The sequence below is a fragment of the Oryzias melastigma genome, linkage group LG19 (genome assembly GCF_002922805.2).
Source record: "Oryzias melastigma strain HK-1 linkage group LG19, ASM292280v2, whole genome shotgun sequence".
Taxonomy (NCBI): Eukaryota; Metazoa; Chordata; class Actinopteri; order Beloniformes; family Adrianichthyidae; genus Oryzias; species Oryzias melastigma.
In genome coordinates, this window is record NC_050530.1 from 12,440,200 (window position 1) to 12,458,042 (window position 17,843).

General features: G+C 41.8%; 1 protein-coding gene across 4 annotated transcripts in view; it reads right to left on the bottom strand.

Annotated features, from left to right (window-relative positions):
* Positions 1-17,843, bottom strand: part of LOC112153958 (C-terminal-binding protein 2) — a 100,983-nt gene that overhangs the window by 28,741 nt on the left and 54,399 nt on the right. For 2 of the 4 annotated variants that reach the window (XM_024284445.1, XM_024284446.1), the window contains exon 1: positions 9,432-11,214. The exons of the other annotated variants lie outside the window; for them this stretch is intronic. In XM_024284445.1, the coding sequence (XP_024140213.1) occupies positions 9,432-11,214 (1,783 nt within the window). Of the gene's footprint in view, positions 1-9,431; positions 11,215-17,843 lie in introns of those variants that run through there. 4 annotated transcript variants of the gene reach the window in all.

Below are 17,843 nucleotides of genomic sequence, written 5' to 3' on the forward strand. Positions count from 1 at the left end.
TTCCTATTGATGTTGAAGCAAGAGTTTCACACGCTCTGTTAAAATGTGTTCTAAACAGTGCTGGAAGTTACAAGTATTGTGAATGCACGATTAACAAGTAACATGTCACAAACAAGTTCTAGAATTATCATGAATGCAGTTAATAGTTTCGGACTATTTTGCCATCCTCTTATAATTCTAAAATAGACGGTGCACCTTATGATTTGGTGCGCCCTTTAGTGTGAATAATATGGTACGACTTAATTTTCCTTTATCTGAGCTGACATCTGTAGTAGTAACTCCGATATTTGTCGCTATTTTTGTTGCACCTATAATGTTTTATTTGGGTTGTAAGCTAGCGGGGAGAGCATGTAAACAAATAGATGATGATGGGAAGTAGGGGCAGGTTTACTACGCACCTATGGTCCCATCCACAACACAGAGTGAAATTTCTAATGAACTACTGCCGCATTGAAGAAACTATGTCCCAGAAAACTATTACTTTTTTAAAAGAATTTTGGCTAAAAACAGCATAACTATAACTAAAAAACAACAGGGAACACTTTAACAGTAGATTAAAATATGACGAGTGGATTTTTTAGGAACCTCTGTTTTTTCCCAGCTTTTCCTGCTCCCTTCCTTACTATTAATCATCTAGATCAGGTGATTCCAGGTTCAGATATGGCAGGAATTGAATTAAAAAAAGAAGAGAAATAGCTCTAAGATCTGAAAAAAAGAGAGCATTGGTGGGTTTTCATTATGTCCGTAGTGTTAGACATCATTTTTTCCTGACAGAACATACTTTTGTTTTGACTGTTTTTGTCAAGCATCAAAATTCTGCAGAGCCAAACATGGACCAGGAGTGCAATGTGGCCTCAATTTGACCCAAGTAAGAAAAAAAGAAACAACCTAAAAGCCTGAACCGAACAGTGCCTGAAGAGGCAATTCTTTTTTTCCCTACTTCTAAAAACTCAACCCATTTACACCTCACGCACAATGAATGAATAATGCATCATAACCTTAGCAAAAACACTGTTTGATCACTTAGTGAGTAGATTAAAAGCTAAAAACCTGTGATCAAAGACAAAGAAATACAGGAGTTTCTCTGTGCTTGTAGCCCCGATCATTGTGTAACGCCGATACGCTCGACAGGGTGACGCACTTCAGACACAGGGCAAATAAATAAATAAATAATTAAAGGAGCAGCATTAGTGTAGTTTTTTTGGGTGATGCATTTTTAATTTCCTCTCAGTAAATATTTATTCGGGAGGCTCAGGTTTATCCGCCGAGAAACACCTGCTGCAGTAGTAGCAGTCAGGGTAAACACCGCCCTTGAGGCATGCATGCAGCTCCCCCCTGAAACCTCCAGTAGTGGTCCAGATAACAAACACCGAGTCAACACGGCCCCTCTGTGCCTTTTGTTTTCTACCCTCAGCCTCTGCAGAACTGCTAGGAACTGAGCTGAAAGGGTGTGAAGGGAGGAAGAAAGGGGATGGAGAAAAAGAAAAAGGATAAATTAGAGCATGGGAATGCAAATGAGTTTTTTTCTTTCGTTTAAGGGCGTAGGAAGGCTTTATCTTTAAGGCGGAAATGGCTCCCTTGTTGCCTCTGGATCAAAAGCAAAAAGAAAAAAATATATATTCTTAATCTTTTAACTAAACAGCTAAAAAGCAACAATATTGACAGGTCAGAAAACGGCATTTTGTTTTTAAACCATCGTCGCCTCCCCCTTCCTTTCGTTCTTCCTGCACCTCCTCTTCCTGCGCCCGTAGAGCAGAGACACTAAAGTTACAGAGAAATGGGCACAGTGCCTGGCTAAACACAGCCCTGCCACCAGCGCCGCCACCACCCCCATCTGGAAAAACAGAGCGGCGAAAGAAAGTGAGTGAAGGAGATGAGGCTGCAGGTGGTCTCCAGATGTGGCGGCTCCGGGGGGACAGGCCAACCCTTGCGCCGTTGAGGGGCCACTCCAGAGCTCCCTTCTTGCCCCTTTTTTTCCTTTAATCGCTCCTCCTCCTCCTTCAGTGACGGGAGCCATCTGGCCTGGCAGGAGCGCGGCAGTCCCATCCTCCCCAACACGGCCCCCGAATGCCACTCCGAGAGTAAATAAAACGCATGCAAAAATATGTGCGCACAATACCTCCTGCCCACCCCTCCCCATGAGAAAAAGCTGTCACATGGCTATTAACCCAACAAAGCTCCAGCCCAGCTGTGCTCCATTATGGTGAAAAAACTGCGGGGTCGCGAGGGTCCTGCGGGCTTACAGTCAGCCATCAGACTCCAGGAGGTGTCCACTTACAGCCTTTTAAAGCTCACTTTCATAAAGAGTTACAGCCATTTTCATCATCATCATCATACCACACCCCCCACCCTCCGAAGATAAACTCCCACCCGCCTGCTCATCCTCCAGATGATATTTCACACTCCCTCCGGTGGCCCCGCCTCTCTTCCCCAGAAACCCCACCGTAAGTGGAGTTTGGGGAACGTCACACCTGAACGCATGACACGGTATATCTTCAGATATGTACAAAAAAAAAAAAAAGCATGCAAGCTTGAAAATAATTTACAAAAAGGTTGTCAGTTATTAGACCCTCTTAAGAATAGTTTGGGAAAAGGTTAGCCACTTAAAGCCCTGGCTGCTTTCTGCTGGAACATTTGGTCAACGGACGCCTTAAAAGGATTCCTGGGTAATTGTCGGCGCTGAAGTAGAACCTGGTACAGAAAAAAGATTGTAATGACTGAGAGGAAACAGGCTGCTCTGATTAAATAGGAAAACTAAACTAGCTTCTTTAAAAAAAAAAAAAAAAAGAAAAAGTCTTGTTTTCCTGATAATCCTCTCCATTTATTTGAACTCTTCTCACATGGGAGATGTTCTCTGCTGCATCGGCAAGCGGTGTGAATGACAACTGGAAGGATCAAACCACACAAACAAAACAAGATAAAGGATTACAGTGGGCTGGAATGACAACAAGTGGAAAGCAACCATTGCTTCCAGGAAAAGACGGACCTCCGCTACAAAAAAAATAAATAAAAATTGAGATTTTCCAAGAAACAACGCTCACAAGATTACTGTTCCACCTTTAGTTATTCTATTCACCTCTCCTCGGTTCTTATTCTTTGTCGTCGGTTTCCCCGACGGCTCTCCACCCCCACGTTATGGTCACAGACCGTGGCAAAATGAATTATCTGCACAAGGTAAAGCAATTGGTTAACCTTTGAAATATCCTAGCATGAGATCTGCTACTTTTTTTTTTCTTTATAAAAAAAGTGAAGAAATCCACACAAACTCACACAATTGGCTGCCACTTCAGAGAGGATATTCAATATCCATGAGCTTTTTTCATTTCGCGCTGATGAATAATTCAGGGTGACCTGCCCAGTGTTGAGTAGAGGGGGGGAACTAAAAGACGGATTGGGGAGGTGTGCAGAGGTAGTTGTCTGTTTGAGTAAATGCAGCTGTTGCTGAGACAAGCGCAAAAAAAGAAAAGGATAAAACGCTCTTCTCCCTGCACACGTTTGACGACAGATAATTGGTGAGATTATATCAAAGTGATGCCATTTTCTGAGCATGTGCAGTAAGCCCCCGCCGCTCTGCAAACATGTAAACAAGATTTTCACGGGCTGGGGACAAGATGGATAAACAATGGCAATGCAATTTCCTAAAATAGCCCAATGATTCATCTCATCAGTTGAAACAGTCGGTATGAGGTTAAAGTGGCTGCAGATAAACACACACCCCCATCTCATTATCAGCCCTGAGGAGCTGAAGAAGATCCATGACAGCTCCGGTTCAACCAGTGGTTCTCCAAAATCAGGGAGACAACAGGTTAAACCTCAGTCACACGCACCTGTGTGTGTGTGGGGGGGGGTTGCTGTGGGTTTTTGGGTTGTCCAGAGACAAGCGGCTCCATCTTAAACCTTTAATGCTTTAGCTCCAGCGTTGACGTTCATTGAACTACCGTAATAATTACACAATTAGCGTAACTTTAGCGGATTCTAATTCAGAGATATGCGCTGATATGTGTGCTTTACAGCAGTTAAGTGTTTACGCAATCAACGTAAAACATCAGATTCTGTCGAGGAGAAAAGATAGATAGAGGGGGAATCTTGAGGCCCTTCACAATTCAATTATGAAACATTTATCAATGCATGCCAGATCTGCATTTTTTTTCTTAGAAAGGTTTCTCTTTACGACAAAACACAAGACCAATATGACTTATTTTTCTTCACCAAAGTGCATTTTTAAGTAAAGACTAGATCAGACTACTTGTTAAACTTTTATAGAGAACATAAAAATTCTAACATGAAAATATTTTTGTTTGATTATCAAAAATCTTTCACAGCATCAAAAGGGAAAACAATTCCTAGAACAACCTTAAATAAGAAAATGTTCTGTTTTATCATTAGAACAGCTCTAATGAAACTCTCTTTAACTCACGTCAAACAAAATAAATAGTGTCTAGCTAGCCAAACATTGTGATTTCACAAATGTGTTGTGTTCTCTACATATTTAATTTTGGTGTGACATAACTTGCACATTGCGTAACTTTTACCCCACTGAATCTTAACACTATGAAAGCCAAAGTGCTTCCAAACGGTCGCTTTAAGTGAAGTTGGGCCGGGCGGTTGACGAAATCTGGAAGGTCGGATATATGTGCTTTCAAAAATGTGAAAATCACTTTGCGTTTATTTCCACTTGTTACTTTTACTTTAAATCATATACATTTTTTAAATATATAAAATTCAAAACTAATTTAGAATTGTTTATGGATCATAATCTATACATCTAAAAATAATCTTTTCCCCCACACCACTAGCAGGTACTATGTAGAGCAAGAGTGTCCAGTCTTGGAGGGCCGGCCTCCTGCTGGTTTTCTAGAAATCCTGCCTTATCTGCTGCTGATTACCTGAATCAGGTGTGTTTGGGCAATAAGGAGCTTCAATGGCAGGTTGGTTGGAAAACATGAAGAACACGGACCCTCTAGGACTGACTTTGGACACCTCTGATGTAGAGAGCCTGTAGGACGCCAGTAAGATGCCACACAAATTACACTGATTGTCTAGTTTTATCATTTCTAACAGCTGGACCCAAGGAGTGCTCATTTAACACTTAAGCAACAATGACAGGCCTCTTGTGCAGTCCACAGGGTTCGAAATAATGGGTTGAAATGGTGAAAAATCAACACGCCTGTATCTCATCTTACATACTCTTGTGTGTTAAATGTCACCTGTGACATGGCCAAAGAACAAAATTGAACTAAACTTTTTGGCTTTACAGGATCACCAAGCGGTCAGTGCTCTTTCTTGTGAGCCACCTGTGTGTGTTCCATACATGTTTGCCCATTTTTAACCCACAGACAGCCTGTATCTACCGGTACAGGCAGTTGTGACTAAGGCCTTACAAGAGATTTTTTCAAAAGATCTCCAGGTCCTTGAATTACGGGCTCAGGAGGAGCAACATGTATTTTTCTTCTTCGATAAGCTAACTCACCATTTGCATTTATACTTTGGTGAAGCTAAAAAGCAACCAGCTGTTGCTGCATGTCGTTCACATGAGCCTCCTTTAGTCTCTCTATCGAATTTACTGATGTGAAAATAAAGCCATCATCTTGTGTGAACTCAACTAAAACATTCCTTAAATGTGATCAAACTTCAGAATGAACACAACTCTAGGTTTTTAAGATAGTCACAAAAGCAACAACAACAAAACATTTAACTTTTGGAGTTCTTGCCCAAACCTCTGAGAGAACCAGCAATTTCTAGTCTTTTTTTTACTTTATTTCATTACAAGATTTGCATCAAAACATCAGAATGTTCTTAATTCTACTATAATTTGCTTGAAAGCAAAGAAATTGCAGCAACCTCACAATACCATTTAATTTAATATATTTTATCCCCTTTATAAAAGGTAAAATTAATTAATTATTTTTTCAATAACAAATAAAAAAGCAATAAATCATGGAGCCATAATGTTCATCTGAGCTTTGTTGGCTTTGAATTTCTTTGTGTTTTATACATTTTAATCTAATTGCTTTACCTAAAAAAATGTTTGTTTATTTAACACTAAATTTAGTTTGATTTCATTTAAGTTTTTTTTTTAGTTTGTAACACTACCTTTTCTTAAACCTCAGTCTAAAAATTTGTCAAATGTTGAGAAGTCTCTGCTTTATCAATAATGCTGTTTCAGCGATTGCTTTAAAGCCTCCATAAGCATTGGATGTTGACGTTTCATCCTGGATGAAACCAAATACGGTCTGAGAATACTGGGATTAAACATCTGCCTGAAAAGCATTCCGCTTGTATGCCATCAAGGGACATCTCCAAATGTGTTATGTAATCTAAAACTGAACAGAAAAGATAAAACACAAGAAAAACTTATCATACTTCAACCGTTAAGATTTGACCATAAAGACGACTTTCAGACACTAAATAACACCTCTGACCCCATGCAGAGGTCAGCTGGTAACGCCCACTCCCACACAGAAACACTGGAGCTGTCACATGCAGGGGGAGAGCAGCTGTTCCTCGTTTGTTCGGAGGCTGCGTCCTCTACACGGGTTGGCTGCTTTTGCAGAAACAATAAATCCCTCTGCGAAAACAAGTGATGAGTTGGAAAAACCAGCCATGAGAAAACAGGGTAGGAAACGGCGGTGGGAGTGGGTGGGGCCCTACAGTACTTACAGTACTACTTCTGCTTTTTATCTCGGGGGGAGAAAAAGATGCTTCTGTGGAAAAGTGTATTTTACTATAGGCAAGTCTGAATCCAACTATTTTTTAAACCCCCAAAATTAGTCAAAAATTCAATTTTTGGTCTATGATGACCAGAAATTCTACAAAAATTGAGCATATTTGCACAAATTCAAGAGTGTACCATTAGGGCTCAGTTTTAATAAAAATCCATGCATGCATCTGAAGAACTAGCACACTCCCAGTGACACACAAACACCCTCACATACATCACTAGATCAGCTGATCACTTAAGCCCAGGAAAGAGTTTAAACTTCCAGTATATGTTGTGAATATGCTCTAGTGCAATCTATTCTTAGGAAAACCCATTTGAAGTATTTCATCATTTGTTCGCTGGATATTCCGTTTAAACCTTAAGCTTCCAAAGCCAGTATGACCTGTTGTGACCTCCATCACATCCAGCAATCATCAAATCAGAACATTCTGTCCCTAGATGTGATCTATAGGGTGTCAAAGGAAAGCTATCAGGCAAAGCTTTCTAAGTGTTTTTTATGTTTTTCTCTGCATCTTAAAACAGATTAAGTTGTTATTCCTCTATGCTTGCTTGACAGTAGGGAGAACAATATGCATCACAAATGCTTTATAGTCACGCATGTTGGCAGGAAATCAAAAGTGGCGACACAGGAAGACAGATGCTTCTCAAAAATAAACTTTTCCGTTCCGAACACCTGAAAGAGGGCAGATCAGCCAAGGACAGCTGAGAGGAGGTGAGCATTCTCATGAAAGCCCTTTCAAACACAGACATTGAGATTAAAAGCCCATTTGGGGCCCCATTGCATCTATGTGGCATTGCTGTCAGCTGGAACTGCAATGACCTCCAATAAAAAAAAAAAAAAAAATGTGTTATGTCACCCAGGAAGCAGTGGTTGTAACTTGATTAGATTGTTACAGAACAGATGCAGGTGACCTGAAATTAAGTTGTGGATTACTCCCTGATAAACTCTAACAAACCATCACTGGCCTCCCAACCAACATCGCCTCCTAATTATCCAGCCAAGAAAAGCACAGCTGAAGATGTTCTTGCGGATTATCTCGGCAGGGAAACCACGTGCGACAGTGCACCGTTACTTAATCTACCAAGCACACGCGTGACGTAGGCTACCGAGCCAATCGCACCTCTACTCAACAGGTTGGCTGCTCCACTTCACGTGATACTCGAGCTACGGTTTACCCACCTGTGCTGCTCTGCAGAACACCACTGACAGACAACTCCATGGCCAATGTGAGGGCTGCACGGCGCTCTCCCTACTGTACGTGGAAGGGAACTGAACAACTAAGCTTGGCTGAAGAGTTTAAAGCCATTATTAGCACTACTTATAGCTTCAGCCAACCAATTCCATGCCCATTGGAGAGGAGTGCACAGGTGCAGGCCCTCCCACACGCACATTTCATCGAAATGTTTCCAGGGACGTTTGGTCTTTGTTTTTAAAAGTCTGTCATCTGCATCATGGAAACACACTTTGGTGTAAGATGACAAAATGATGTACACTATCCGGATACAAAGCACTGGATCATTGAGCGTCAAACCCCTAAGAGTAACACGAGAAGCTTTTCTCGTACTTACAACAGCCTCATTTTCCTAAGATCAATGCGACTGACAGACGCAGTAGGAGAAATCCTGTCATTAGTTGAGCTAAAACTTATTATTTTTCAGATTTTAGCACAATCTCTGCAACACAGCACACAGATCCCCCCTGTTCTTCTTCCAATAGGTGTAAAGATTATCCATCTCTGGTTAACACTGCTGCGTTACCAAGCAACACACAATTAAAAAGTAGGCTTTCGGATCAGCAGCGAAGGGAATCCATTGTTAGATGAAGTTACTGAAGGAAAAAAAAATCAGCATTGAGAGAATTATTAGGACAAACTGCCACCTGGAAAAGGCTAATATAGAATCTGAATCCTAAAATAAAAAGTGATTTCTGGATTCCTTCCATCTCTCAAAGTTGAAGCGTATCTATGATGAACATCATACCTCTACCATCTTTTTAGGTGGGACAAATACTATTTTTGGCATACTGTATACGCAACTACAGTTTTAAGACCCAGAAAAACAGTTACCTATTACAGTCTACGCAAACATAAATCCAATTAGTGTAATTGGATTAAAAGCAGTTAATCCTCTGATTAGGAGAGAGTATATCGTAAAGCAGAATAACAGCAACTCCTTTCACATAAGAAAACAAACACTTTGTATCTTTGACACTTAATTCTCGCAATATTTTGAGTTGATAGACAAATAACACCCTTATTGGAATGATCGCGTTCACAGTAGAAACTTCATTATCTAATCTCTTAAAGCAGAAAAACTGTTAAAAATTACAATTTAAAAAGCTGAAAAGTTCATTCTGGCCAGCTTAATTAAAAGAGAACGATCAAAATATGCTTTTCTCAATACTGTTCGTCAGATATCGTTTGGCTTGCTTATAAGGCATGATCCCCTCTGGCAACTGACATAACTGTTGCAATACATGCATACAAAGTTGCAAAATAAGAGGGGAAAATTAGAGACTTCTTAGAGCAAAGCTGCTTAACTTTTAAGACTCATTTTATGTGCTTGTTCATACAAAAACAATCCCAGTTGAGATTTATTTTTTCTATTAAAAGTATATTTTTTCCAGAGCTACACTTATCTGTCAATGCTAAATGTCTTACCAACCAGTAAAAAGGACAGAAAACAGTGAGAAATATCAGGCCCACATTACTTGTGTCAGGCGTGGTGGTCATGGTTGAGACTATAACAGGCGGACCAGTGCGACGGCCAACCATCTTGGGGTTGTTAGGGTTTTGAGTTTGAAGAGATGTAGAAGAGGAGACTGGAACCATGGTAGTCTCTGGAGCAGCGTTCATCCCTTTTCGCAGGAGTTGCGGGCTGTGAAGCGGACTTGCTGCTATTATGGGGGACGTCGGCGGGAGGTTGGGAGGTCGTTTCATCAGCTCCATTGGAGAATAGGAGCCGGAGAAGGTTTTGGGGGCTGCCCCAGCGGTGCCTGGAGCTGGTAAAGGCTGTTGACCAAGAGCGGACATGGCGAGACCAGTGTGGGGATTGTACATAGACAGAGGTCTTCCCTGAGTCACTACGCTGTTATATTCATTAGGGCTGACTGGAAAGGCACCAGTTGCCAGTGGGCGTGCTCCTGGGTAGGTAGTGGTTTCCAGGAGATGTTGGGAGGGAGCACTGCTGGGTCTTCTTCCAAGAAACTCTCCCATTCTTGGAGACACGGTCTGGATTGTGCCAGGAGGCTGTTGCATCAGGCCGGGGTCCATAGTCAAGCCCTGAGGCTGCATGTAGAGGTCATTGCGATGGGTGAAGCTGTTTGATCGGGTACGAGTTGGTGCTCCACCTGTCTTGCAGCCAACTACCACACGGGACAAAACACGGGCCTGGGCTAGGTTAGGGGCCACAGACCGGATATCGTGATCCTCCATCATCCCCAGTGTACCGATGGAATCAAAACCATGTTGCAGCAAAAGAGTAATAGTGCTCTCAGCCAAACCTTCAGCTCGCAGGAAAGCCAGGAAGGTAGGGTCCACCATCTTCTTTGGGTCTGCAGCGCTGGGGTGGACTGGAGGTAAGTTATGGTTCAATCCAGCTGTTGCAGCCAGCATAGCTGAGCTGGGATCATAATTTGGGTCATAGGGCAGCCTCTGCGAAGCAACAGCTCCATAACCCCGGGGAAGAGCTCCGTCCATTCCCTGAGAAATTGAATCCACCACTGAACTATTGGCGGCTGGCTGGCGAGGTTCCAACGGCAAGACGTCAATGCTGTTGTAAGCTTGGCGAGCAGAAAGAGACGGTCGGTCAGGAGTGTAAATAGGAAGAGGGGGCTGAACCCCGTACAAAGAAGGAGAAGCAGAACTGCCGCCGATACGCTGGACGTCTGGGATCATCTTAGATCCAAGAGATTCCCTGTACAAACGGCTCAGCTCATGCAAGGGAGGGGGAGGAGGCGGGTGAACAGGTGGGGGAGGAGGAGGAAGTCCAGGTTTAGGTGTAGAAGCAGAGGCCAGTACAGAAGGTGTGGCCCTTGCCTGTCCTTGATCCCACGTAGGCCTAACCCCTCCAGCACTGGGCCCATAATGCAGAGCTGATCTGGAGAGCATGTGCTGGTTATCCCTATAAAACCCAGGTTCTTCAGGTGGCTGACCAGATAAGGTACCGTCAGTCAGGTAGTAATCCTGAGGCGGTGCCGAGGCCCGCCCTGCCATCATCCGCCTGAAGTAGAGGTTACTGTTCAGATCGGGCGCAGGGCTCTTCCTCAGAAGCTCATGCTGATTCTCTTGGATGTGCCTGTAGAAGGGAAGCTGATGGACGGGATCTTGATGATGGTGCATCAGATAGTCCTGGCGTTCACTATCCAGTGGTCTAGCAATGGTCCCACAATACTGACAGCGACTCGAAGCCCTGTCGTTCTGGCCCTCACTCCACTCGGGACCTTCCTGGCCCAGAGAGCCACCGAAATGCGACTGCTCGCTTTGGTCAGGCATCAGTGAAGATAACAAAGAGGGCAGTTTTAAAGTGGAAAATAAAGCTGGGTATTGAGTTTCAACTCTCCTGTTACATCCCACCACCCAATCAAATGGGAGGAAGTAGAACAGGTGAGGAAGGAGGTACCCTTTACCTGATCTGCAACTGTTGCACCCCCCTCTCCTCTCTCTTAAGTCTTTAGTATCATGTAGCTCCCTGCTGGCAGTCTATCTAAATAATTCAGCTCTAGAAACATTAGAAATCCGTGAGGACAGACAAACAATATGGTGGACACAATGAAAGCACACGCACACATGCAAACGGAAAAGTAACACACCTTTAGAGCGAGGCTCTACTCCATTCAGCAGGGAGCATGCTTGTGCTGGGCATCATGGTTACACTCCAAACGAACACTCAGAGTAAGAAATTGGGGTAAAAACACATGCTGGACAATGACAACAGACTGGAGGAGGGGACGAGACGCGCTAATCCAATGCGTGTCGATGCATGCTATTGGCAGGGACATTCCTCCCGTCCACTGTGTTCGCCACGAGGGGATTAGTGTCAAACTAAGACCTGCTTAAACCCACCAGCTCGGTGACATCACTCCAGCTCAACACTGTATAGAGCGAACGCTGTGCCAAGGTCCCTGGATATATTTATGAAGTGCAGAGCTAGAATGGGTTTTGGTGCTTTGTGGACACCTCCTTGCTGGCACACAGCCAGTATCTGTGCAGGGATGAATGAATCCTCCCTCCCAAGAGGCTGGGGAGTCAGGGGACCCTCATGTATGTCCCTGGAGAGAGGGGGAAGTCCAGTCTGACAAAGACTTCAGGAGGTAACACTTAATCTGCCGGCTGCCTGCAGCAAACCAGGACATGCTCCACTTCAGACACTAAGAAGGCACAGCCTCCTCTACTGGGCAACTGCAGTCACATATTTCAATACTGACAAAGTATTTCCCAGAAAATATGACTTTATTGGATCCCTAAAACTGCATTTGTGTCTAAAACAACACATTTTAAACATTGAAACCAAGACAAAAAGTAATATGTGCTTGTTTGATATAGATTTGATCATTTCAGTAAAAAAGCTTTTCTGTGTTGCATTTTTTTCAGTGGTTATTGATACATACATGACAAAAGTAATAAAGTCACCGATTTAGTTCAGAAAAATCTGATAGGGAAAAATCACTAGCTGCTCATCGGTGGTTCTGCTGCTTCATGCGGCATACCAGATGCAAGATGCAGCTTATCTGATATTCTACAGCTGAGAGATAACTCTTTGTGTTTACTTGCTGTCACATGAGTAATGGGAACAATGACAGAATGAGAAGAAGGGAGTTCTGATAAGTATGTGATAAAAGGAGAGCCTGGCAGCTTCATCTTGACCTTTCCAGCAGACAATGATACAACAAGGGAAAGGAGAAACTATTGGGTTGCACTAACTGGACTGTGACAAAAGAGAAGAAAAATGGCTTTCAGAACAAGTTTTAGGAGTATGCTCTCAATGAATTGTTTGGATACTACAAAAGACAAGATGTTTTAATCATTTTAGAACTCAAATTAGACTGGGTTTTTCTTTTTTTTGGACAATATCTCACCATGTCAACTCACAAAGGGGCCACCTGAAATAGATTTACTTTCTTTTCACAGGCAGATGACGCAATATAAAGAGCGCATCAAGAACAATAAAAAGATTTTTTAATTATGGAACATTGGAATTACTAAAGTAGGTCAAACAAAAAGAAATTAGAGCGGCCTCATTCTCCCTACGGCGCAATATAGTCAGGAAGGAAGAGCATCTGAAGGATGCTCCTTTTTTTTTCATTAAAATGGAAAACATACCTAGCAATTTCCTTGCAATTATTTTTCCGCGCTTTCCTCGCAGGTCTGAGTCTCTGTGTGCTTTTTGTCGCTACAAACATCATTAATCATTGTGCTGTGTCTGTGTATGGCAATCACAGGCAATAACTTGTTTTTTTAAAATAAACTGCTTTAGGAAGCCGTGTGCTTTACCTTTCTTCACAGTGAAATCTCAATAAGAATTAAAACCGCGAGCGGGGGTTGTTGTATGGCCTAGAGGTGCTACCCTGTCCTGCCCTTGCTGGCCCCCTTTGACCCGCCCTCACTGGCTGACCAGCTACTATATACTCAGAGCTGTATGCGATAAATTAATTTTAAAAAGCACTTTAAAAAAAATGGGAAATTTTCTGTCGGCTTATGGCAACCATTTTTGCTTTTGGTCGGGTGACAAACAGTTCTATGTAATTTTTGTAAGAATCTGCAAAAGTAAATTTTTTGATTTCCTTGCCAACCGAGGTCTTTTGTTAACCATTTATATACACTGTAAAAAGTGAAAGATTGTATCAATTAATATAAGTTCTGTAATTTGTTTTGCTAAAAATCTTTTTTTTTAATTCAATTCTTGAGTTGAGAATTTGATTAAAAAAAAAAAAAAAAACAATCATTTTAAATGCAACAAACCTTTGTTAATAGATTCAATGTTTCACTTTTTTCAGTGTAATATGTTAATTAGTTGTTTTCCTACATGGTCATGTATCAAAACATGATACATGACATGATCCTATTGTCATTGCAATACTGATCACTAATATCGCACATTGTAAGTTTTTCTAACATCGCGAAGGCCTAATTTTGAATTTCATTTTTTTGGAGTCCCATAAAGGATAAAGACCAAATTGACAAGTAGGCTAAAATTGATGCCAACCCAGGCTTAGTCAGAAATAGTCAAGTAGTTGTGTGAAAGACCTCTAGGTACAATGTGCTGAACAGACGTCCAGCTACAGTCATGCCTTCAGAGCAATCTGGCCATCTTTCTAGGGCACAGGACGCCGACGGCAGGACTTGGCAAGCACAGATAGCTGGAGAGAAATGTCGATAGCGGCAACTCTACAACTGCTGATCTATTAAACTTTCATAGGGACTTCATAAATTAAAACCGTGACCAGGAGAACTTGAAAATTCTCAATTACGGAGATTGTACAGTATATTAAAGTTTAACAAGCCTCTGGGAGTTTCTTGGCGACGACAAGGGACCAAGAAAAAAACACATGGTACCAATTCTGGTCCTGTGGCCTTTCGACGGCTCTGCGCTATCGAGACTGTCCTCCCGCTCTTTACCACCCCACATCTCTGCTGTTAGCAGCATGTAACACATTTGCATGGCTTGGTGGAGCGTGGGGGGGGGGAGCTAGAGCCGCTAAAGGGCGAGACCTCTCGTCGTCGCGGAGGAGTTTTTGTCTTCCATTTTAGCGGTCCATCTTTGCCTCGTGTGCAGCTTCGAGCTCTGCCTGCCGATCGTTATCAAGCCAGTGCCCCATACTGCATCACAGATGGGGCAGACAGAAGGGAGAGGCGACAGCCCGCTTGCTTTTTGGAGAGATGAGGAGTGTGCAGCTGAGTGAGAGAAGAGGAGGAGAAGGAGCGGATGACAGAAAGGCGAGAGCAGAAAATGTCATTTGTCTTCACATCGCCAATGACAATAAGATACGCGGCTAAGTGAAATGAAACTATGATTGGCTAAACTGGACTTCTAAGAAAATATTTACTGAGAAAGTGACACACACTGATCCCTGGGAAAAAACAAATTTGGCATTGATGAACACACGCTGGGATGTTGCTGGTTTTTTAAAAAGTCAGCATTTTCTTTCCTTTTTAGCCGCCTTTTTTGTGCTTCATCAATTTAAGGTGGACTAGTCATACATCAGCGTGTCACACCTTAAGCCAACCACAATATCATGACAAATCACCCACATAAAATCCCATTGAAAGTGTTGGCAGACTGGATATGTGACAGTGTTTGTGAATACTGTCAAACACTCTACAAAGATTAAGCAGCAACCTGACATACTGACACAAAATCACATTTTGACACTCAGTAAAATAAAATGAGAGCATAATTTTGAACCACCTTTAACTATTGTTTAAGTTCTCAAAACAGTTAATGAATTCAGCCAAAATGAAAACTAAATAAGCATAAATTGTATGCTGTTGTGTTCCCAAATTTAGCTGACATCTTTTAGATGTTTAGTTGTTTTTCATGAGGATTTGACATCGAAATACAGTTAAAAGCTCAAAGAAGTTTGTTTTGCATAATGTAGACCCTTTAAGTTCTTCATTGAAAAAGATCTGCAAATGAACATCATTCAACAGTTTGCACTTCTTGTTTTTACACTAATTGCTACACAATGGGTATGTGTAACTATATACTGGAATTTAATGAAGGTTTTTAGGTGCTATATCCCAATCCCATCAGATTCCTACCTGAAGTGTGTGTGGTCTGTAGAAAGCAAATAAAGCGACTGAATTACAAATACTTTTTGTAACTTGAAGGACCAATCATCAGACTGTATTAGCTGCACAAAGTACTGCAAAATTTATTCAATATTTAAGCATTAACACAACTGTGTTTCATCTCAGCTTTTACTTTGTGCCGTTTTCTTTTCAAATTTGGCTTTGCCAGTTTTCCAAATGTCACTATTATGTTGTCTCTAACAAGTTGTTGGCTGATATAACAACATTTTTACATATGAAAATGTGTCTGTAAAGGACTATCTTTTTTTACTACTTGTCCATTGAGATTAATTATATTCCCAATTATCAAGGCATTAAGTCATTGTGTTGCTCAGCATGAATAAAATGCAGATGTTGATTCGAATATCCGACTAGATTATAGAAGCTTTAATCCATCCCAAAAGGGTGCAAAATATTGCAGTCTAAGAGCAAAAAAATAAATAAATAAATAGGATCCGAACCATTGACTGTAAAAATAATTATTATTCTTATATACAGTCTATGATCCGAACCAGTACTGCCCTCCTTTACCAGCTAATCGACCCAATTGCTGCAGAATGATAAACATTGGTTAAGCTCAAATGAAGCCGGGAACATGAATAGAACCTGAGGCAGAAAGAAACGCGGTCCGTGGATGATCATCTCCACAGACGACAGAAATGAATCTCTCCACCCCTGAGAGCGAGAGACTAAGAGCTTTTCTCTTCTTCCTCATAAGGCTGAATTAAAGCGGAAGCTTCCCAGCAGCGTCTTTGATTGAGCTAACAAGAATCTTTTGATAAAAACATTCGTAACTAGCACCCTGCCTCCTTATTCGCAGACAAGCCAGATTATGCTAAATACGTATCAAGTACTTTTAATGGCTTAATCAGCCTTGTCATCTCGCCACCGGGCTTTTTGATAGTTCATTTGCAATCCTAGTGCCACATGCTCAAATATTTACAGCAAACAAACAATTTCATCAACAATATTATTTAAATAAAGGCTATTTATACCTTGCATTGTGTATTTTTTTCTAAAACAACACAAAGAAAGGCTGTCTCTCTACTGGGCTGTAAAGAGAGTATGGTCTCAGCAGATGGTCTTCAAAGAAAACATTCCAGATATTCCCTTGAAAAAGATTAAGACACAACAACACAAATCCTTGTGTCTCTGTTTCGTTGCCAACTCTGAACCTGGTTGGAGTACGAACCTGGATTAGGATGATTTACCACAGCAGCCAAATATACTCCTGTGAGGATTCTACCTGCAAGTGCAAAGGCTTGCTTTATGTGTGCTCCCCCCCCTTGCTCTGAGACGATCACTATGGCAGCCTTATCACGCTGCTACATGCAATCAGTGGGACAACTCTGGCTGGTCGTTGGCTCATGAACAAATATCAAACCCTCTGTCGTCTCTCTCTCTGCCCCCCCTTTGTTTTTCCTTTTTCTCTTACAAGTGTGGCCAAACGATGGATCCACTGATCGCAAATGATGGCCATCTGGAGAGCTCACGCATATTCAAGTTAGTCAAAAAACACTGGCCATGCTGGAAAACATATGCAACCCTCTGCGAAACAACAACTCCCAAATCTGCATTTAGCTAAGTTTCACCGACTATGTGACTAATGGGAGTGTTTTATCGGTGCTTAATGTTTTTTTCCTTTGGGTGAAGGTAAATACACTATGAAAATTATGTTGTTCACATTAAAATTCACTCGCTTTAAAACTTTATGAACTTTTGTTAGATTTAAACCCCTTTAACATTGGAGGTTTGGCTCCAGTGTTGACATTCTTTTAACTATTGTAACTCTTTAAACGGCTACGCAATTAAAAAATTTCCAAGCCGAAGTGTAGTAAAGCAGCTTTGCGTTGATATGCAATTCTTAACAGTAGTGAAGTGTTTACGCAATTGACAATTTGACATATATTGTGAAGAAAAGCGTTTTTGCACTGCTATGTCATATTTACGTTGGTAATATGCATATCAGTTTGAAGCCGATATGAAAAGATGAAAAATCAAATTTCTCCGCATAAGAATAAGCAGATTCAAGATGATTGAGTAAAGGGTTGAAGGGGAACGATATGTCAAAGAGCATGCTATATGTGTCACCAGCGACATCTCTGCCGTCAACCGGGTTGTGGACCATGCCTCTGGCTCGTCATATCGCATTTCGGAGTGGGAGAGATTCCAGGTGGATCGTCTGTGCTTCTGTTCTTGGCCTTGGACATCGGCTCTGGCTTGTCTTGGCTGTAGACCTCGCCCACAATTAGATAAGCTAATTCTGCTTTAACAGTCCTGGTACATCGTCTGTTCATCCTGGGAGAGGATCTCTCCTTCATGTGGATATCCCT